The 24,053-nt window shown below is 41.1% G+C and overlaps 1 protein-coding gene across 3 annotated transcripts in view; it reads right to left on the bottom strand.

Annotated features, from left to right (window-relative positions):
* The window catches only part of TASP1 (taspase 1), a 261,474-nt gene that overhangs the window by 25,622 nt on the left and 211,799 nt on the right, over positions 1 to 24,053 (bottom strand). For 2 of the 3 annotated variants that reach the window (XM_032461811.1, XM_032461814.1), the window contains one exon: positions 9,860 to 10,913. The exons of the other annotated variant lie outside the window; for it this stretch is intronic. In XM_032461811.1, the coding sequence (XP_032317702.1) occupies positions 10,821 to 10,913 (93 nt within the window). In that variant the 3' untranslated portion in view covers positions 9,860 to 10,820. Of the gene's footprint in view, positions 1 to 9,859; positions 10,914 to 24,053 lie in introns of those variants that run through there. 3 annotated transcript variants of the gene reach the window in all.

Below are 24,053 nucleotides of genomic sequence, written 5' to 3'. Positions count from 1 at the left end.
TCTCTTTCTGGCTTACTTCACTTAGAATGACAATCTCTAGGTCCATCCATGTTGCTGCAAATGGCATTATTCTATTCTTTTTTATGGCTGAGTAGTAATCCATTGTATAAATATACCACAACTTCTTTTGTTTTGTATATATAATTTTATTGAAGTATAGCCAGTTTACAATGTTGTATCAATTTCTGGTGTACAGCATAATGTTTCAGTCATACATGAACATACATATATTCATTTTCATATACTTTCTCACCATAAGTTACCACAAGATTTTGAATATACAGTATTAACTTGTTTATCTATTATATATATATATTAGTCAGTATCTGCAAATCTTGAACTCCTGATTTATCATTTCCCACCCCCTTCCCCACCTGGTAACCATAAGTTCATCTTCTATGTCTGTGAGTCTGTTTCTGTTTTGTAAATAAGTTTGTCTTTTTTTTTTCTAGATTCCACATATAAGTGATTTCATATTTTTTTTTTCCTTCTCTTTCTGGCTTACTTCACATAGAATGACATTCTCCAGGGCCATCCATGTTGCTGCAAATGGCATTATTTTATTCTTGTTTATGGCTGAGTAGTATTCCATTATACCACAACTTTATCTAGTCATCTATTGATGGGCCTTTAGGTTGCTTCCATGTCTTGACTATTGTATATGGTGCTGCTTTGAACATTGGGGTGCAGGTATCTTTTCAAATTAGAGTTCCCTCCAGATATATGCTCAGGAGTGGGATTGCTGTGTCATATGGAAAGTCTATTTTTAGATTTTTGAGGAATTTCCATACTGTTTTCCATAAAGGCTGCACCAAGCTACATTCCCACCAGCAGTGTAGGAGGGTTCCTTTTTCTCCATACCCTCTCCAGCATTTATTGTTTGTGGACTTTTGAGTGATGGCCATTCTGACTTGTGTGAGGTGATACCTCATTGTAGTTTTGATTTGCATTTTTCTGATAATTAGTGATATTGAGAATTTTTTCATGTGCCTAATGGCCGTTTGTATATCTTTATTGGAGAATTGCTTGTTTAGGTCTTCTGCCCATTTTTGGATTGAGTTTTTTTTTTATTATTAATCTGTATGAGCTGTTTATATATTCTGGAAATTAAACCTTTGTCAGTTGCATCATTTGCAAATATTTTCTAAACTTAATCCTTTAAAATTTATTGAGGCTTGTTTTATGGCCAAGCATAAGGTCTGCCCTGAAGAATGTTTCATGTGCACTTGAGAAGAATGTGTATCTGCTATTGTTGAGCAGGGTGTTCTACAAATGTCTATTAGGTAAATAAACATTGCATATAGTGTTACTCAAGTATTTTATTTCCTTTGTTGATCTTCTGCCTACTTATTCTATGCAGTTTTAAAATGGGGTATTGAAGTCTCTGACCATAACTGTGGTATTATCTCCCCTCAATTGTTTCTGCTTTGCTGCATGTATTTGGAGGGTCTGCTGTTATGTGCCTGTATGTTTATAATTTTTATAAATTCCTGATGGATTGAGCCCCTTATTATAAAATTATCCTCTTTATCTCTAGTAATACCTTTTGGTTTAAAGTTTTGTCTTAGTAGAGTCAATCTAGCTTTTTCGGTGGTTGCTTTTTGCATATCTTATTCCATCCTTTTACTTTTAACCTATTTGTATATATTGATCTAAAGTGTGGCTCCTGCTTTTAGTGACTGTGAAGGCAGGGAGATCCTAGTCAGCACAAGGACACCAGATTTCATTGTCTTTCCAGCCCTTCGACCTTGCCCTGAAGCCTCTCAATAAAATGGTTTAATCTCAAACAAACAAAAAAACAAATAAAGTAAGTCTCCTGTAGAGAGGAGATAATTGGATCTTGTTTTTCAGTCCAGTCTGACAATCTTAGCCTTTTGATTAGATTGTTTAATCCATTCACATCTGTGATGGTTAATTTTATGTGTCAATTTGAAAGGTGTTTTTGGATAATATTAACATTTACATATCAGTGAACACTGAGTAAAGCAGATTACCCACCATGATGTGAGTGGACCACAACCAATCAGTTGAAGCCTTAAATAGAACAAAAAAGACTGATTTCCCTGAGCTTAAAGGTGTCCCACATCTCTCTGAGGCTCTTTATTCTTCATTTTATTGTCTCTCTGTTCTCCACCTTGTGTAATCTCTATCAACCTATCAAGTTTGCTAATTCTTTTTGTTGTTGTTGTTGCTGCTAGTTCAAATTTATTGTTGAGTTCCTCTAATAAACTTTTTATTTCAGTTTTGTACTTTTCAACTCCAGAATTTCCATTTGGTTCTTTTTTTAATTTTTCTAATAATTTTTGTCTCTTTACTGATATTCTCTGTTTCATGAGAAATAGAGGTCTTCATGCCTCACTTTACTTCTTTAATTGTAGTTTCCTATAGTTCTTTGAGCATTTCTATCTTGGATGGCTTAAACAACAGACATTTATTTCTAACTATTCTGAATGCTGAGAAGTCCAAGATCAGAATTAGAGGCTAAGATTTCAAATTCTGAATTTGGTGCAGGGACATAAACATTTAGTCCACAAGATTATTTGTGATGGCGGCTTTCAAGTCTTTGTTAAATCTGACATCAGGTCCTCTGTCTGAGATAGTTACTGTTGCTTGTTTCCCTCCATGGATAGGTCACATGTTCCTATTCTTTTTGCTATTTTGTAACTTTTTCTTGAATACTGGATATTTTAGGTAATATAGCAACTCTGCTTACTGACTTCCCTCCTCAGTCTGGGGTTTATTTTTGTTGTTGTTTGATTGCTTATTTGATTCATGACATCGCCAGGCTATTTTGGTGAAGTCTAATTCCCCCAATATGGGGGGCATATCACATTCTCTTTCTGAAGATTTTTAAAATATTAAATGTTGGTAATTACTAAGTGATCTCTGTTGCCTTGTCAAGCCATGAAGTTTTAAGACTCCAAATCCAGAAACAAATATCCTTAACAAAATGGTCTTAAAAAAGTAGAAGAGTTGAAAGGCAGGTCAGACTTGAGCTCCAGTGAAGACACTTGCTCAGGCAGTCACATTCACATCCCATGCTGCTTGATGTGCAGCCCTAGCCGTCTCCTCTCATGTCTGCTCCTCTACATGTGAGCCTCTCACTCTCCGTCTCTGCAGAGGTCTTGAAAGCCATGTTTGAAATACGGTGGAGTCAAAATATGGAAGGAGCCTGAGTTCCTGCATCACTGCTTGAAGGACAGTTGCCACTTGGACTTCATCTGCATGGGAAAATTTTTATCATATAAAGATTTTGAGATTTGGGAGATTATCTATAGCGCAGCCAGCATTGCCCTATTTAGAAATAATAAGAATTTCACCTTTTGGAGTCAACTATCTGCAACTAGCTCCTTAATTATAAATATGAATTGAATGAAACTAAAATAAAACATGGAAAAACATACACCTAGCTATTAACAGCAACATTATTTATAACTGTCCAAATATGGAATCATTGTAAGTGCACATCAACAGATGAATGGATAAAGAAGATACAGCACATATATGTAATGCAATACAACTCATCCATAAGAGAGAAGGATATTTTTTCCATTTGCAGCCCTTTATTCACTCTTTTTTTCCACTTCAAAAACCAGAATTTTATAACTGGCATAAACATTTCCATTGCATCAAAAAGAACAAAATACCCAGGAATAAACCTAACCAAGGAGGTTACCTATACTCTGAAAACCATAGAATACTGATGAAGGAAATTGAAGATGATACAAAGAAATAGAAAGATATCCCATGCACCTGGACTGGAAGAATCAACATTATCAAAATGGCTGCACTACACAAAGCAATCCACAGATCCAATGCAAACCCCGTCAAAGTACTCACGACATGTTTCACAGAACTAAAACAAACAATTCCAAAGTTTATATGGAACCATAAAAGACCCTGAACTTCCAAAGCAATCTTTTGTAGGTCTTTTTTTTTTTTTCTCTTACTTCTTTTTGTTCTCTTTTCTTATGCTTTGATGACTAGACAAGTTCCTTTAACATTTGTTGTAAAGCTGGTTTGGTGGTGCTGAGTTCTTTTAGCTTTTGTTTTTTTTTAATCTGTGAAGCTTTTGATTTCTCTATCAAATTGGAACGAGAGCCTTGCTGGACAGAGTATTCTTGGTTGTAGTCTCTTCCCTTTCATCACTTTAACTATATCTTGCCCACTCCCTTCTGGCCTGTACAGTTTCTGCTGAAAAATCAGCTGATAACCTTATGGGAGCTCCCTTGTACGTTATTTGTTGCTTTTCTCTTGCTAATTTTAATATATTCTCCTTATCCCACATTTTTGTCAATTTGATGACTATGTGCCTTGGTGTGTTCCTCTTTGGGTTAATCCTGTGTGGAACTCTCTGTGCTTCCTGGACTTGGGTGAGTGTTTCCTTTCCCAAGTTGGGACGGTTGGAGCAGAGTGAGCAATGGCAGGCAGTGTGTCAGAGAATGACAGGGAGCAGATCCCAGGGTCTTATATGGACTCTGGGACAAGAAGTCCTGGAAGGCTTGAGCAGAAGAGCACCATGACTGGACTCCTTCTGGCTTCCAGGTAGACAAGTGCCTGTGGGCAAGAGCAGACACAGGGAGACCAGTGAGGACCATGAATGTAATGACTCATTGAGAGACGATCTTGCTGGTCGAAGTGGTGACAGCGAGAAGCGGTTGGTCGCCGGATACACTTTAAAGGAGGGCCAATAGCTTTTGTTGATGGATTAGTTGTAAAATAGGAGAGAAGGCAGATTCAAGGATATTGGGTTGCTGGCCCCCACTGAGCCTTGCCTCTGGAGTCATGCTCTTAGGCAGTCCCTTCCTCTTGAATCTGCTAGGCCAGGTGACTTGATTTAAGCAATAAAGGTGGCAAGTGTGATGCTGGGCCAGCTCTGGACCAAAACCTTAGAAAGGTACAGCAGCTTCTGCTTGTGTTCCTGGGAACCTTGAGGAACCTGTCTCGCAGATGGCCCCAGAGAGAGGCCTGGTGCAGAGGGAGAGACTCTGAGTCTCCCGGAGGAAGGACACTCAGTCGGCCAGTCCCCAGCTCACCCTCTAAGCAAGTTCAGCACACCACTGACCACCAGTGAGAGCAGCAGAAAGACTGCTGAGTGAAGCCAAGCCTTGCTGACAGAATTGTGAGCAAATAAAATGGCTACTGCAGTTGAAGCTACTAACGTTTGGAGCAGTTTGTCATGCTGTGATGCACGGAAAAACAGACTCCAGGGAATTTTGGTCTGAGCACCCAGAAGAATGGAGCGACCACTAGCCAGATGGAGAAGGCAGCTAGTTAACAGGCTTGGGGGAAATCTTGGGTGGAAAGATAAAAATCTTACTACTTCTGCATGGAAATGAACATGTTTTTCTTTTCTCTCTCTCTCTCTCTCCTCTCTCTCTCTCTCTCCTCTCTCTCTCTCTCTCTCTCTCTCTCTCTCTCTCTCCTTTTTATTTTTTACTGGAGATACTGGGGATTGAATCCAGGACCTCGCACATGCGTACTCTCCCCTCTCCCCCAACCCGTTTTTCTTCATATAGTAGAACAGGATCCTCTATCTCTGAAGCATTGTTGGATTTTCCAAGGCCAGGAAAGGCCATTTTAGGAGCAACTCTTTGGCTCTTCATCATAATAGCCTCAGCGGAGGGTAAAGGAATTGTTTAGATTTTTTTTTTTCTTTCCAGCTTGTGAAGCTCTGTTGACAATCAGTGAAACCCCCATGGAGGTTTGAGGCAGAGAAACCCTCACCCAGCTTTTCCGGCTTTACCACTGTGGTTTCAGGGCTTCGACGACTCCAGCACGTAGAGGAGAAACCATGGAGCTTGCTTTCCCTCCTGCTTTCCATAGCTCGTCATGAAGAGCTGCCCTGGGCGGGGCTGATGGGTCTCAGAAAGCTGAGGGCACAGCCTCGGAGGGAGGCCCTTGCCAGGTTTAGATTTAATCCTTCCTGTAGCCGTACACTTCAGAGACAGCAGCATGTGGGGAGAGGAAATCTGCCTGGTCAGTCCAGTCAGCCTGTGGGTCTCTGGTAACAGACATCTTATGAACTTTCCCCAAATTAAGTGCCGGGGAAAGGCAGGGCATTGCTTAAGAATTCTGAACATCCCAGAACAAATATTAATGTAAAAGAATTACTTTTATGTTGCCAACCTCCCACTTACTCATTCCCACCGGTAGCCCACCGTGTTCACTCCCAGCACCTCCTTCCCACACTTAACAAATTTGAGGGAAAGCTTAGAATATAGTCAAAGGAAAACAAATTCATCATACACACAAGGGCTCATCTTCTGGCTCCCATCATCATCCCTTTAAGACCCTCCACCCCCTGACCCACCACTGCAACCTTCGTAGGGCAAGAAGACTGGGCTTCACGGCACCAGTGGATTCACAGCATTGAGCAAGGATAGGGTTTCTGTCGGAATAAAGTTGATAGGCTTGACTTAATAAATAGGTTGTTTTAAGAAAAATGTTGGGAGGCACTGTTTACAAATTTAACCGTAAACGTATGTTACATCCGGGCTTGAGAGATGGCATTCTGGAAACAGGCACCATACGTGGTTGTTATAGCTCGGTCATCATGGAGATGTGCTCATGACACAGGGACACTGGCAACACTCTTTTGGTCTCTTCAAGTCTCTTCAGGTCCCTAACACACTTTTGGCCATAATTTCTTCCCACTACCATTAACACAATTCCAGGCCATTTTCTCTAAGGTGTCCATCAATCCTTGATGGACTGGCGTCCTTCAGCTTCTGTTTTTCACCACCTCCTTGAAAGTGTTTGCCTGTCCCCAGCAGTCCGGTGCCTGTCAGCACTGACTTAGTTGTAAACTCCCACCTTTGTGGTACCTCCAGCCGTATCACCTGGAGAATGTTCATCAGATGATGTTATGGATGAAAATGGTTCAACAAAGCAGGAAGAGAGGCCCTAGTGGGGTGCACAAGCAGACTGGTGAGTCCACCCTCCAGAGGAGAGGGACAAAGGCCCACCAAAGCCTCGTGGCCAAGAGTATATGAAACAGAATGTATCTTAGTTTCAAGTTCCCCAGAAGTAACCCCCAAATAAGGAGTCAAGTGCAGGTAGTTCATTTGGGAGATGATTCCAGGAAACACAGGTTTGGGGGCAGGCAGGGTGGAGAAAAGTACAGGGAAGGGAAGAAAGCTAATAGAAGGTGTATTAATAGTCAGTGACCACAGGGGGCAACTGGAGCTTAAATCTCTCAAGAACAGAGTGCAATACATGCATCAGAACCATCCTGCCGAGAAGCCGGGGCGCCCCTTGTGTGTTTCTGCACCAGCCACTGTCCATCACCTGCTGAACTGCTTCTGGGAGTGTGGACACCCTGGCACTTCTGGTCTGCTTTGTGCAGGGTCGGAGCAGCTTTCCAAGGTTCCAGAACAAGTCCTCAGGCACAGAGGTGCAGATGTTAGCCTGTGAACGCTGTCTGGGACTTTCTGAAACAGAAGATCCGCGGGCAATGACAGAGGTAGTTCTAGGACCCCTGCCGAGCTGACGTTCCTTCGCTAAGACTTCACCACAGCGCTCGTGGTGAGGACCTGTGGCCTAAGGAGATGAATGCCGACCGTGTTCTCAGCACCGTGATGGATTTATACAAAAGTATGGGGACAAAATATACAAATTCAACAGCATTAGCTAAACCAGTATTGTATGGGGAAGCTGTAAATGAGGTACTGTGTAAGCCGACAGGTCTGGACAGCTTTTCATATTATTAAGTGAAAACTGCAGGTTACAGAACCCCATTTGGGGGGTTCAATATAATCCCATTTTTGTGTTAGAAAATTTATGCTTAAGAGTCTATAAGGATGCAAGCTAACGTGTTATTAACTCTTGTCTCTAGGGAAGTGGGGTTATGAGTTAAATCTTTTCTTGCTTTTCTTTATCTATTTTCTAGTTTCTAATTATAAGCATGGATTGCTTTTATAACAATGAACAAATTTTTAAAATTCCACAATAATTAAATACAATCTCAAGCTTTGAGACTAGTTCTAGAACTTTTCTAAATCTTCCTTTCTTCCCCCACCTTTCCTCCCTCACACCCTCCATCCAACACTTAGCAGAGTAATCTTGCTTCCCTGCAGGCAACTAGTGTGCAACACCATCACTCTCAAATGGGGGAGATGAAGGATTCGGCACAAAAGGCTTTTGAGCAGCTGTAAGAGATGTCTCCACATCTGCAAACTCCCAGACAAGCACCTCAGATGAGTATTAAGGGCTTGTGTATATGTACTTTGCACACGGTTCTAACAGACATTGGTATCTGAGTTCAGTTCTCATTTGGAAGATAAGAGAGGGCCTGCCACAGGCAGACACACCGGAGGCAGGGAGAAGGGCAGAGGTGACAAGCGAGGACGGAGCCCAGACAAGGCTGCCACGCCCATCGACCAGCACAGGTATTCCGGGCCCCTTAGGGCAGAGCCCACATCCTCCACCACCTTACCGTGTGGAAGACACCCCCATTTCCAAACTCAGAGCAAGAGCACAGTGATGGCTCTGAGGTATCCAGGCCTGGCTTAACTATACTCACGAGAACCAAACATTCACTGCTCAGGCCTTTAGAAGTCATGGAACACAGGCCTGCAGTTAGGAGCACCCACATTAAAAGTGGGCTCCTGCACATACTGCGTCAGAGTCTGGGAGGTGCAAGTCAGACTAAGGAATGATGTTACATCCTTACCTGATTCTACCTTGTCTACTTTTGTGCGAAATTAAGTTGATTTTCTCTGCCAATTTCTCCTGGTTCCCCTATCTCTTCTTTAACATCTAATCTTATAATTAAGGGACTGATACTACACATTACTTTTTTGTCTCCATAATTTTGAGTATCACTTTTTTTCCTCCTGGTTTTATAATTCTTAAATTTAAAAAAATTAGAAATTGAAGAATAAAGCCTTAACAAACTGTCCTTGGAGAGGCTGTGCCCTTTTACACTGACCAGTTTTTAAACTCTTCATAAAAGGGGTGTTTAACAAGCTCAAACTTTTAGATATGAATGAAAAAGAAGTCAAAAGGAGATGAAAGAAATGGCATTCCTGGTAAAATAGTTCAGATGATTTTCAGACTCCAAAGTGTCCTGATAGTTTTATGTGATCCAATCCAGTTCCTGAAAAAACGCTGCCAACAGGTAACAGGTCTTTGAAAGCTTTTGAAGCCAAAGGCTCCCCAACCAGCCAGCCCATCTCTTACTAAGTTCTCAGCCTCATTAAGAATGAGAAACAGATACCACGGCACCAACCTGTCTACGAGAACACAGCGAGACAAATGTAATTGCCTGTATGGGGAACATAAGTCGGCAACTCCCAAATCATTCATATTTACGCCCGCTCCATTTTGGTTGTCTTTCCTTTATAATTTGGCCATACATCGATGTCAAGTGTATAATTTCATCTGAGGCTTTATCAGTCACCGCCCAGAGCCATGATTATATGGTGCAGGGAGCCCACCCCCCACCCCAGTGAGTCTATCTTTAGTGCCTTCTTGATAGCTACTTCATACATATAAAATCAAAAGGAAGCCTTGGTTTTCTTATGTGGCTCCAGAATCACTAAATATAACATTTAGAAGCAATTTATCACTGAAATCATTGAGTTTTCAGCTGCCACTACCATTTCTCAAAGCAAAATACTCTTATTCCTTTCCTTTTTTTTTTTAACTCAAATTACAAAGGACATTTTGGGACCTCTATATTGATCATTTAATCACATATGTACTAAGTTCATCCTTTGTCTTGCTGGATGTCCAGCCTAACGACACAGAGCTAAGACTGGATTCTGAACAATCAGAACCACAGCAAGAGGGATCAAGGTATAACTTCTGGAAGAAGTAACTTTTTATGAAGAAAATAAAAAACAGCTCGCCAATCTAGGCTTCAAAGATAATTTATTAGTCTGAGAAGAGGAGTCACACACTATACCCAGTAATATGCTTCTTTTATTTTTGTGCCTTTTATCTTAAAAATATATTTAAACAAGAAACAAAGATAATATTGAATTTTCCCATAAATTTTGCTTTCTTATTTACAGTGTTACATTGTAAATAACATTCCATTATACACAAATTAAGGACTGTTCATCACCGTCTGTTCTCTTTACATAGTCTCTCGTAATACAGCACCCACAGCACGAGGCTGTGCCGTATTTAAGCTTCGAAAAGCTTGAGGAAAGAAGTACAAACTTCATCAATAAGACTATTATTTAAAAAGGCTCTGACCTTAATTCTCCGTGAGATTGTTTCACTGAAACCATTCTTTGTTAAAGAAAAATGCCCCACAAGAGGGAGGAGAAGGACAGTTTAAGTTACCACAGGATCCACTTAAACTGGCTAACAAATAAAAACACTTCGTTACTATTACTGTTGTCAAGGGGAGCACTACACGGGCAGATCATTTCAACAAGGAGACGGACTCTGCAGCTCAGACACGTGGCATCAGCGACGGTCGGTACCTCTCTGTGAGATCAAAACTGTTTCTTGTAACAGTAGGTTTTACTCGTAAACACATTTTGTGAAGAGGATTAAATCATTCCTGGTCTTGGGTTACACAACAAGGAGGAGTTTCTATTTCATCGAAGGAGAAGCAAGCGCACGCACTGCACGTGTGCGCACACACACACTCACACTCACACGCACACTCAGTCCTGCTCATCCGCCAAAGGCCCGTGTGTCGCCAAGCACTAACTACAGCAGCGCTAGTGTCGCTAGCAGTGCCCGAGGCTGCCACAGGACTCAGAAAACGAGGAAGGTAAAAACATCTGACTTCAGTTAAAACCCCCACGAAGCTCAGGTTCTGAAATGCCTCTCGGATGCTCGGCGCTCAGCCTGAAGGTTCAGCTCCCTGGGCTCTCCAGGCGGCAGACCCCACCTTCGATTGCCACGGACTGTCCGGCCACCGCCCCGGGAGGCAGTCTGGAAATGTGAGTCTGCAGAGGGGGAGACGGGAGAACGTTAGAGGTGCCGCCTGTGTCCCCCAACGGGCAACGAAGGCAGAGGAAACACCAGCGCTTCACGGCTTCTCTTTGCTTCCGGGCATCTACAGGCTGTGCTGGTGGTAACTCAGGTGCAGACAGATCCTGTGTGTCCAAATCTGGGAGCAAAAGCCGAGCTTCTGCTACCTGCCCAGCACAGCACCAGCAGCTGGAGACACAGAGTCCGTCCGGGACAGCCACGGCCCCAGTGCAGTCATGCTCCGAAAAACAGTGGTTTTAAGGCCAACTCTATTAAGCACATTAGCTACCTGAAAACTAACAATTCATATACATTTTTTCCTCTAAACGTTCAAAGCAACTGAGAATACCTGATTCATGTTTATTCCCTCAATTTACTCCTTAAAGGATTTAAATAGCTTACAAAGATCAGATCATTCAACAACCTCAAGTGGGTGAGGCAATGAAAAAAAAAAGAAAAAGAACTTATAATTATGTTAAAGACAGGTGTGAGGTTAACACAAAATCTAGCCTGAGTTCTGAACCCATGCTAGAGGTCAACTACTGCCCTGTCTGAGCTGGCTGGTGGCCACGACCAGACAGTGGGTCACGTGGTGTAATGCGATCACAACAGACCGACTGCTCCAAGGAGAGAAGTGTTCCTGGCACTGAGTCCAAGGAGCCGTCCTCTCGTAGGGCTTCATACGCAGTAGACACTGCATACAGTGGACAAGTGAAGACACCAGTTGCACAAACAGGAGTTTGGTAGGGCTAAGCGTTACAACATTACTCGGAGGAGGCCGGCCCAGGGGGAAGACAGTAAAAGGCCTTCCACAAGGGGTCAGGATGACGTCAGCCAGGAATTCCTTTTTGATGGTCTGGCTTAATCCAGGGATAGATAAATGTCAGGGTTTCTAAGAACAGAGGGACTACATATCCTTCAGGTAATCCTCTCTGATTCTGCTTCTCCACCAAAGCTTTTCCTAAGGACTGAACTGTGGGGAGTTCAAGTCCCAGAGTGAAGTCGTTGGAAGCAGCTGGTGAGGTGGCCAAGCCCAGGTTGGGTCTGACAGCCTCTCATGCAACCAAAAATGAAGCAAGCATATGTTTTAGATGGACCAATGGGGAAGCTGACTGGTTTTAGCTTGAGGGTGGACACTGTTCTTGAGTCTCACTGCACAAGTCCTATTAAAGTAGATGACATAGGTCAATGATTTGGAAAGGTCTGGAGAAAAGGAAATGCTCTCTGGGTACTTAGTTTTTCTGTGTGCAAGGAAGGAAGCAACCTGTAACCTACGGGGGGAGGTCTGTCGTCTTTGGGATGGACAGCTGGGCGAGGTAGTTTCTGAGGTATCTCCTCGGAGGTGAGTGACACTGAGTTCGCTCACCAGGCTCATGCTTCTGGGAACCGTGTCTCAGAATCTGGCCTCGTGACTGCATCTGAGAGTCATCCTTGGGGCTCACCACAGGGATATATTATACTCAAGAAGTCCACAGTAAGACAAACTTGTGGATCTTTTGTTTCTTGTAATGTCTCATTGACCTAGTGGGACATGTTTGAAGAGGACATGCTGTTTGGTTCTGCTCCCCAGTGCCCTTGTCACATCAGGCACAAAAAGCTCAAATCCACAGTCCCCAGGGCTCAGTGGGAATGGGGCCCTTTTACTCTTTCAGGAACTCATTAAGACGAGGTCAAAGACTTTTTTTCTCAGGCATCATTCATCAATTAAAAAAAAAAAGTTCTTCAAAACAAAGATCCCTGAGAGAGTAGAAGTCCCTTAGTCTATTTCATCCCTAATCTCACCCTCTTCAGCCATGAACACAGTCACACAGCTACGACAGGGAACAAGGATGTGGAAAACAACATGGCGGTTCCTCCCAAAATTAAACACAGAATTATCATATGATCCAGTGGTTCCACTTTAGGGTATAGAACCTAAAACAAGTAAAAGCAGGGACTCAAAAAGGTATCTGTACACAATGCTCACAACAGCATTAGTCACAACAGCCAAAAAGTGGGAAGCAACCCAAATGTCCATCAATAGATGAATAAATAAAATGTGGTCTATACATACAATGGAATATTTATTCGGCCTTAAAAAAGGAGTGACATTCTGACATATGGTACAACGTGGATCAACTCTGAAGACACTATGCTAAATGAAATAAGCCTGACACAAAAGGACAAATATTGTATGATTCCACTTGTACGAGGTACCTAGAAGTCAAATTCCTGGAGGCAGGAAGCAGAATGGTGGTTTCCAGGGGCTGGGGGGAGGCAGAAATAGGGAGTCATTGTTTAACAGGCACAGAGTCTCAGTCTGAGAGGTGAGAAGTTCTGGAAATTGGTGGTGATGGTTGCAAAATACTGTGAATGTACTAAATGCCACTGAACAGTACACTCAAAATGGTTAAAATGGTGAGGAGAAGACGGAGAAGATGGCGGAGTAGAAGGACGCTCGCAGGTCACCCTCTCCCACAAATACACCAAGACCCACATCTACAGACCCACTCAGCCAACCAGAGCACCTGTGGAACTCCGACAGAACATTGCCCTCTTCAAAAGATAAAGACGCCAAAAATCTGGTAGGAGAAAAGGAAAAAAGAAAGAACAAAAGGCAAAGCAGCGCGGGACGGGTCCCGCGGGGAGGGAGCGGCAGGGGAGGACTGGCGCTCGCTCTCTGGGTCTCCCCTCTCCAACTGAGAGGCCAGCGGGACGGAGGAGGAGCCTCCGAGGCTCGGATCTGTACAGAGAAGCCCTTGACTAACAGAACTAAGTTAAATGGGCACAGAGCGTCCCCCCGACACCCAGCCTGAGACGCAGGCCGGCAGCGGTGGGCAGGGCCAGGCTGCACAAGCAGGGCGGAGGACGGAAGTGGCTGCACGGAGGCAGCCCCGGGGGAACGCAAGGGGCTGCGCGCCGTGGCTGTGGGTGCACAGGGCAGAACAACCTGGGCCCTCCGTAAAACAGCAAGGTTGATGTGCTCTCGGGGGAAGGGTGCACACCCCCATCTCTGAAAACCCGCGGAAAGTTTTCGGGGGAAGAGAGGCGGGGCTCAGGCACAGCCACCATATCCTCCGCGCTAAGCACTCAGGCGGGGGCGGGGGCGAAACCTGCATCCGCACGGAAGGGCTTAGCAGCCTCAAAGGCCAGACTGAGACTGGCCTGCAGCCCAGGGCAGATAGGATCCTTCCATCCTGGTCCCTCAGAGAACTTGCTCCACAAAGACAAACAAGGAGCTGGGTTTTGGCTCGGAGCAGGGACAGGGCTGTCCCTCGGTCTTCCCCGAGCCCACCCGCGGAGCGCCGACCAGGCCGGAGCGCGCAGCCGCACAGAGCAGCGGAGCTACCGGCGGCGGCGCAGGTAGAGCGAGAGCGGCCCCCCGCCTTTTGGGCAGGAACACAGCCCCTGACCGAGGTGCTGGGAGGGGGCACGACCCGCCCTCCTACCCGGCCAGTCTGCAACATCTGACTGCGGCATCCGGAGGGGCAGCGACCCGCCCGCCCACAGCAGAGAGCTGCACCTGACCCAGTGTTAGGAGGAGGTGCGATCTGCTTGCCAACAGGTGCTGGGAGCAGCACAGAAGAGGGCGCCAACAGAGGGCCTCTGAAAACAGCAAGCTGAGCTTCCAAAACAGGATGAAGACAGAAAGACTTCACATTAAAAGCACGCAGATTCCAGGAGAACACCGACAACCCCCCCCCCTTTTTTAAATCTGTTTTTACCTGTTCTATTTTCTATTACTCTCTGAATCTTTACTTAATTCATTTCTATTTCTCTTGGGTTTTGATGCCTGCTATTGATTAGACACAGGTTTCAAATACATCTATTCATCTCCCCCCCCCTTTTTTGTAAAGGTTTCAAAACGACGTCTCAACCCGATTAATACTCTGCTTCAACTCACTCTTCTATTATTCATTATACACTGTTTTCAAACCCTCTTTCTCCCTTCTTTTAAAATTCTTTCTCTCTATTTTTTTTCTGTTTTTCCTAAGTTCTATTCCTAAATAGGCATCAGATAGATAAAATTCTTAAGGACCAAAATAAACAACTGATACTCCGTAAACCACAGTGCCAAAGAGGTATGAGCAAGATGAAGAAGCAGAAAAACCTTTCCCAATTAAAAGAACAAGAGAAATCCCCTGAAAGAAAGATCAACGAAATAGACATCGATAGCCTACTAGATCAAGATTTCAAAAAAGGAGTGATCGAATTGCTGAATGAATTAAAAGAGATAGTGTTTAGAGATATAAAATATGTCAAAAATGAAATTGAAGCTATAAAGAAGAACAAAGTAGAATGGGTAAACTCATTGACAGAGATGAGGAATGATCTAATAGCTGTGCAAAGCCGACTAGATAATGCAGAGGAACGAATTAGTGATCTAGAAGACAGGGCAATAGAAAGCACCCATTCAGAAGAACTACAAGAGAAGCAAATAAAAAATAATGAAAATAGCATAAGGGACCTATGGGATAATATAAAGCGTCCCAATCTTCGCATAATAGGGGTCCCAGAAGGAGAAGAAAGATCAAAGGGGATTGAAAAAGTTTTTGAAGAAATCATGACTGAAAACTTCCCAAACTTAAAGAAGGAATCAGATATCCAAGTACAGGAAGCTCAGAGGGTCCCAAACAGGAAGAACCCAAATAGACCCACACCAAGACATATCATAATCAAGATGGCCAGAGTCAAGGATAAAGAAATGATTCTAAAGGCAGCAAGAGAAAAGCAAAGAGTAAGTTACAAGGGAACCCCCATAAGGCTCTCAGCTGATTTCTCTACACAAACACTACAGGCCAGAAGGGAGTGGCAAGATATATTCAAAGTCCTGAATGAAAAAAAGATACAGCCTAGGATCCTTTATCCAGCAAGGCTATCCTTGAGGATAGAAGGAGAAATAAAGAGTTTCACAGACAAAAAAAAACCTGCAGGAGTTTAGCAACACTAAACCCATGCTAAAAGAAATATTGAAAGGGCTACTCTAAATAGAAAAGCAGCAGGATGCTACAGAAATGAGAAACACACAACTGGAAAGGTGATAACTCATGAATTACAAATAAAGTAAACATGAAATTATAAAAGAAGACATACAAATCACTGAGAGTGGGAGACGGAGGCAGGGAAATATAGAATATATTTTTTTCTTTCTTTTTAAAATTTTTTTAACAGTAGGATGGGTTTGAGATCATGTTACTATCAGTTTAATAAAAACAATTATAGTAATGGGTTGATAGATTTACAAAAAAGGGTAACCACAAGCCAAAAACTTACAAGGGAGTCACAAAAATTAAATAAAATCCATGATAATACAAAGGAAAATTACCAAACCACAAAAGGAAGAAGAAAGGAACAAAGAGGATGTACCAATTCAACTGCAAAGATAAGTTCAAAATGGCAATAAACACACATCTATCATTAATTACTGTAAGTGATAATGGACTAAATGCTCCAGTCAAAAGACACAGAGTGGCAGACTGGATAATAAACCAAGAACCTTCAATATGCTGCATACAAGAGACCCACTTTAGGGAGAAGGACACATATAGATTGAGAGTGAAAGGATGGAAAAGGATATTCCATGCAAATGGAAAAACCAAAAAAGCAGGTGTTGCAGTACTGATTTCAGACAAAATAGACTTTAAAACAAAGGCCATAAAGAAAGATAAAGAAGGATATTTTATAATGATTAAAGCAGTGATACAAGATGAGGATATTACACTTGTTAATATATATGCACCCAATATAGGAGCACCTAAGTACATACAAGAATTACTAACAGAGATAAAGGGGGATATCGATGGGAATACAATCATAGTTGGAGATTTTAACACTGCATTAACATCACTAGACAGATCTTCAAGACAGAAAATAAACAAGGCAACAGAGAAATTAAATACTACAATAGAAAAACTAGATTTGGTGGATATTTTCAGAGCATTACACCCCCCAAAAATAGGATATACATTCTTTTCAAGTGCACATGGAACATTTTCCAGGATCGATCATGTACTTGGGCACAAAAGAAACCTCAACAATTTTAAGAAGATAGAAATTATCTCAAGCATCTTTACTGACCACAATGCCATGAAACTGGAAATCAACAATAGAGAAACAAAGGAGAAAAAAAGGAAAGCGTGGAGATTAAACAATATGTTATTGAAAAAAAAATGGGTCAATGAGGAAATCAAAGCTGAAATTAAAAAATACCTTGAGACAAATGATAATGAAAGTACAACCACTCAAAACCTATGGGACACAGCAAAGGCAGTGCTAAGAGGGAAGTTAATAGCGATACAGGCCTTCCTCAAAAAAGAAGAACAATGTCAAATAAACAATTTAATCCACCACCTGAATGAATTAGAAAAAGAACAAAAAGCCCCAAAAAGCAGCAGAAGGAAGGAAATAATAAAGACCAGAGAGGAATTAAATACAATAGAGATTAACAAGACCATAGAAAAAAAACAACCAAACCAAAAACTGGTTTTTTGAAAAAGTAAATAAAATCGACAAACCTCTGGCCAAACTCACAAGGAAGAAAAAAGAGAGAACAAAAATTAGCAAAATAAGAAAGGAAAATGGAGAAATTGCAAGAAACAAAATAGAAACACAGAATATCATATGAGAATATTATGAAAAACTATATGAAATAAAACTGGATAACCTAGAGGAGATGGACAAGTTTCTGGAAACATACTGTCCACCACGACTGAATCAAGAAGAATCTGAACACTTGAACAATCCGATCACTAGAAAGGAAATAGAAATAGCAATTAAAAACCTCCCTACAAATAAAAGTCCAGGACCGGACGGCTTCACCGGGGAATTCTACCAAACATACAAAGAAGAACTCATACCAGTCCTTCTCAAACTCTTCCAGATGATTGAAAAGGAGGGAATACTCCCAAACTCATTCTATGAAGCCACCATCACCCTGATACCAAAATCAGGCAAAGACACTACAAAAAAAGAGAATTATAGGCCAATATCACTGATGAACATAGATGCCAAAATCCTCACCAAAATTTTAACAAATAGAATCCAACAACACATAAAAAAGATTATACATCAGGGACACAAGGCTGGTTCAAAATACACAAATCAATCAGTGTAATACATCACATCAACAAGAGAAAGGACAAAAACCACATGATCATCTCAATCGATGCAGAAAAAGCATTTAATAAAATTCAACACCCATTTATAATAAAAACTCTCGCCAAAGTGGGTATAGAGGGAACATATCTCAACATAATAAAAGCTATATATGACAAACCTACAGCCAGCATAGTACTCAACGGTGAAAAACTCAAAAGCTTCCCACTAAAATCTGGGACAAGACAAGGATGCCCACTATCACCACTCCTATTCAACATAGTCCTGGGAGTCCTAGCCACAGCAGTCAGGCAAGAGAAAGAAATAAAAGGGATCCAAATTGGAAAAGAAGAGGTAAAAGTGTCATTATATGCTGATGACATGTTACTATATATAGAAAACCCTAAAAGGTCCACACAAAAGCTACTAGAGCTGATTGAAGAATTCAGCAAGGTAGCAGGTTACAAAATTAACGTTCAAAAATCAGTTGCATTTCTTTACACTAACGATAAATCAACAGAAGAAGAAAGTAAAGAAACAATCCCCTTTAAAATAGCACCCAAAGTAATAAAATATCTGGGAATAAATCTAACCAAGGAGGTGAAAGAATTATACACAGAAAATTATAAACCATTGATGAAGGAAATTAAAGAAGACTTTAAAAAATGGAAAGATATTCCATGCTCTTGGATTGGAAGAATCAATATTGTTAAAATGGTCACACTGCCCAAGGCAATCTACAGATTTAATGCAATCCCTATCCAATTACCCAGGACATATTTCACAGAACTAGAAAAAATCATAATAAAATTCACATGGAACCATCAAAGACCTAGAATTGCCAAAGCATTACTGAAGAGAAAGAAAGAGGCTGGAGGAATAACTCTCCCAGACTTCAGACAATACTATAGAGCTACAGTCATCAAGACAGCATGGTATTGGTACAAAAACAGACATATAGACCAATGGAACAGAATAGAGAGCCCAGAAATGAACCCACAAACTTTTGGTCAACTCATCTTCAACAAAGGAGGCAAGAATATACACTGGAATAAAGACAGTCTCTTCAGCAAATGGTGTTGGGAAAACTGGACAGCAGCATGTAAAACAATGAAGCTAGAACACTCCCTTACACCATATACAAAAATCAACTCAAAATGGATTAAAGACTTAAACATAAGACAAGATACAATAAACTCCTAGAGGAAAACATAGGCAAAACATTATCTGACATACATTTAAAAAATTTTCTCCTAGAATAAATAAAAGCAAGAATAAACAAATGGGACCTAATGAAACTTACAAGCTTCTGCACAGCAAAGGAAATCATAAGGAAAACAAAAAGACAAACTATGGAATGGGGAAAAATCTTTGCACATGAAACCAACAAAGGCTTGATCTCCAGAATATATAAGCAGCTCATATGACTTAATAAGCAACAACCAAACAACCCAATCCAAAAATGGGCAGAAGACCTAAACAAGCAATTCTCCAAGGAAGACATACAAATGATCAAAAAGCACATGAAAAAATGCTCAATATCACTAATTATCAGAGAAATGCAAATCAAAACTACAATGAGGTATCATCTCACACCAGTCACAATGGCCATCATTCAAAAATCCACAAATGACAAATGCTGGAGAGGCTGTGGAGAAAGGGGAACCCTCCTACACTGCTGGTGGGAATGCAGTTTGGTGCAGCCACTATGGAAAACAGTGTGGAGATTCCTCAAAAGACTAGGAATAGACTTACCATATGACCCAGGAATCCCACTCCTGGGCTTGTATCCAGAAGGAAATCTACTTCAGGATGACACCTGCACCCCAATGTTCATAGCAGCACTATTTACAATAGCCAAAACATGGAAACAGCCTAAATGTCCATCAACAGGTGACTGGATAAAGAAGAGGTGGTATATTTATACAATGGAATACTACTCAGCCATAAAAACCGACAACATAATGCCATTTGCAGCAACATGGATGCTCCTGGAGAATGTCATTGTAAGTGAAGTAAGCCAGAAAGAGAAAGAAAAATACCATATGAGATGCTCATATGTGGAATCTAAAAAACAAAAACAAAAACAAACAAACAAACAAAACAAAGCGTAAATAAAGGTCAGAAGTAGACTCACAGACAGAGAATACAGACTTGTGGTTACCAGGCGGGTGGAGGGTGGGAAGGGATAGACTGGGATTTCAAAATTGTAGAATAGACTACACTGTATAGCACAGGGAAATATACACAAAATGTTATGATAACTCACATAGAAAAAAATGTGACAATGAGTATGTATATGTCCATGAATAACTGAAAAATTGTGCTGAACACTGGAATTTGACACAACATTGTAAAATGATTATAAATCGATAAAAAATATTAAAAAATGGTTAAAATGGTAAGTTTTATGTTATGCATATTTTAGCACAGTTTAAAAAAAAAAAAAAGAAGAAAGCAGAAATGACAATTTCCTTCTTGGTCCAGAATTTTCTATAAGATGGCACTGAGAGAAGGGGTTACAGCTAGGAATGAATCCATGATGCAGACTCCAAAGGAGAAACATTAATACTGTCAGGTTCTGTTCACAAATAGGTTGAAAATTTCCAATCAGGTTACTTAAAATATCTGTCCCAAAAAGAGAAGCTAACAGAAAAATCCATCCTCATGCTTCCCAGAGATTCAGGGAGAATCCAATGAGATTTCCTGGCAGGACTGGTGTTCCAAGCACCAGAGGCAACAGAGAATAAATTCATTGTTAGAAGATCAAAGAATGACTATGTGTCCAAGCTGACAGCCTGCAATTTGACCAGGGGGATGTCAGACTTAAAAAGCAACTGATTTTGTGCTGACCATGAAAAAGACCCAGAACTAGAAGGAGAAATTCCTGTCCCATAGGCCAGGGGACTTGGTAGCAAGCAATCCTTTGGTGAGATTTATAAAAACACAGATGGCCAATCCAAACTTATCTTTAGCACTCCCACCCCTATCAAGTTTACAACAGAAAAACATCTAAATATACTTAACTAAACCACAAGGTGTCAAGGAGAGTTAGGAATTAAAAGAAAAAAGAATTGGGAAAAAAAAATGAGAACGGTCTTGAGATACTTATTAATGGCACATGGGCAAAGTACTTAAAACATATATTGAGATTTGTATAAATTGAGCTGTTTACATAAGACAGAAATGCTCAACTAGACAAACAAATTGGTTAATTTCTCAGGATTACCTCTTCCCCAAATCATCATCTAGTCAAGGGGGATTTTGCAGTTACCAAACACACTCGTGTGGTCTTGGTGTTGAGGGGAATAAAATGGTTAACCATCCAAATATATGTCAACACTTCCCCAGTTTCATCCATAAGTGTGATCTTCTGACTCATCAGAAAGTAAGTGATCTTGGACTGAAAAAGTTTGAGTCAAGATGTATTTGAAACTTTCTGTGGAGATTTCAATGGAGCATCAAATCATATTATAAACAGTGGGAGTTGTTTAAGAGAATATTTTATATGAGTGTTTATCTCTATAAGTTATAGAGAAGTGGGTTTGAATTCGAGCCTAAAAATAGACCACTTTCTACAATGAACTTGCATGCAACATTTAAAAGTGCAACGGAGTATTTTATATTGAGTGTCTAAGTCCTGAGCAGATTCTAGGGTGTCCTACAAGCATAAGGACTTAACAAGGTGTCTTTAAACCCACTTAAATAGCAATGTACTTTTACTGGAATTTAGAACTAATGACAAATAACACGTGAACAGGACTGATGACAGAGCCGCAGACTGCGGCATCCGGGGTATTCTCCCTCCATTCTAATACCCTTTTGTTGGCTCTTTCTTCAGGAAAGACGTCCTTGACTGGATCCTGTGCTCCAGCTAGAGCTCTCCGACTAGCTCTGATAGCACCCATCTGAACAGCACACGTCCTGTGATGCAAGTGTCCAGCCTTTGGTTTGTTTTGAATTTTTGAGTCTCTGGAAAGTCAGCTGTAGGCAAGAGCTTGTCTGAGACCAACTTTTGTATTCCCTGCACCTGTCAAAGTGCTTGACACAGAGGGCACACTCTGGAAATGCTTACTGAGCGGGGGAGTGACTAAAATATACCCTTCAGGGCTATGCTTATGGACAAAGAATCTCAAGTGTTTCAACTAGTGTGACCAGTCGGTTTGGTTAAAAAGTCAATCATACTAGTTTGTCATAGTAAAGATTTTTTTAAATAGATTTTTTTAAAGTATAGACTGACTCCGATTTCCCACTTTCCAAGAGACTGTATTGTTAGAATGGAGATGGAGCTTTAGATTTCTCAGATGCTAATGGCTCCACATTAACGGAACCCAATGGCCTTGTAGTTATAGTTCTCTGCTTTCTTGCTGATTCCATGTGAGGCCGGACAGATCCTCGAGATTAACACTCCTAGAAGAACTATCAATTTGTAAATTTAACTATCTATTTAGAGCCAGTAATCTTAGGGCTATATCTTTTTGTAAAGCCAAATGCATTGTATAGTAACACATTTAACCTGAAGACTTCAAAATGAGAAAGTTAAAGTAAGAAAAAAAATAATATAGAAATTATATCATTGCTTGAAGTCCTAATCACGATCTAAGTAGTAGCTGAGACCTCCTATCATTCATACTCATGTCTTTAAATCTTTTAAGATCACCTTAGCGACTGCTTTTTTGTGGTTTCCAGGAAAACTACCAGCACAATTTAATTTTAAAAGTCTCAAAGCCTTTATTTAGTGGTTATATTTTAATCCATCTTTCTACTCGTAGGAGAACTGCTTGAGATCTGCCACGACAGTCAAGGAAGATTCTCTTAAACAAGTTATTATCCTTCTCTGGTGTCAGGAAAATAAAATCTAGACAGACATAGCTGAAAAAAAAAAAAGGCTCTTGGAAATATTCATTGGTTTCATAATTCTAAGAGTTTGATTTTCTGTTTTTAAAAACGCAAGTTTTTTCATCAATCAATGGCTAAGAAAGTGCGTGTAGCATACAATATATTGTGTCCAATTCCAAGGTTAATCTACAAAGGCAGTTCATCATAATGGCCATGTGCATGGGTTACAGAATCAAGCACCTTGGGTCCTGGGCCATCTCTTCTTCCTGGACATGCTGCTGAAGCACGTTTTCCAGCCTTCTTTGCAGTTAGGTGTGGCTACGTGACTGAAATCAGGCTGATGGACTAAAGTGCTATGTGCTACTACCAGACCTAGCAGAAAATCTTTTTATAACCCATTCCCATGATCTTTCTCTGATGACCTAAAGCCTCTGTAATGCTGGGATCTTGAATCATAATTTGGAGGACAGCCCTCTGCCAATTAGAAACCGCAATTTGTGTTTTATGTGAATGAAAAACATGCTTCGTATTGTGTTTGAACAACTATACACATGTATTCTGGGGTGTGCTTGTTGCAGCAGCTGGAATTATCCTAACTAACAATGATTCTGTGCAGGCCTCTGCACTTACTAGCTTCTTGGGCCCCCTATGACTTAGGTGCAATAGCATCTGTCATCAGGTTGACAAGGACTGCATGAGACTGCACGCATTGAAGGCATACCTCAATACATGTTAGACTCTCATTATTCAAACAAATACATAGCTATAGCACAAAACATTGGGCAGCACAATCTCTATTATAGATTATTTGACATCTTACAATTGGGCGATTTTATTTGAAATGTTTGACAGTCTGCAAAAATAGAGCAAGATATTTTAATGAAAAATTAGCTGCATGCTAAAACGTAAGGTTGAAGAAAATGGACATTTTTAGGCCAATATTTTTAATGCTGCTGTTTGGCTGTCACTGATACAATAATTAACAATTGTTGAGTAATTACTAACTACCACAGGTTTTGCATATACCAGCTTGCTGTATCGCTCATCTTCTAAAGATCCAAAATCAGCTCAACATCCTTGGGTGCTACAGAGAAAACCAAAGTGGTAGAATACTGGCAAAGTACCTTCTAAGAACACGTCGTGTTGTTGGGAAGACGAATACAGCCATATGAAATTAGAAAACCATTTAACGAAGGCACATC

The sequence above is a fragment of the Camelus ferus genome, chromosome 19 (genome assembly GCF_009834535.1).
Source record: "Camelus ferus isolate YT-003-E chromosome 19, BCGSAC_Cfer_1.0, whole genome shotgun sequence".
Taxonomy (NCBI): Eukaryota; Metazoa; Chordata; class Mammalia; order Artiodactyla; family Camelidae; genus Camelus; species Camelus ferus.
The sequence above is the reverse complement of the archived record's forward strand: the minus strand, read 5'-3'. Positions and strand labels throughout refer to the sequence as shown.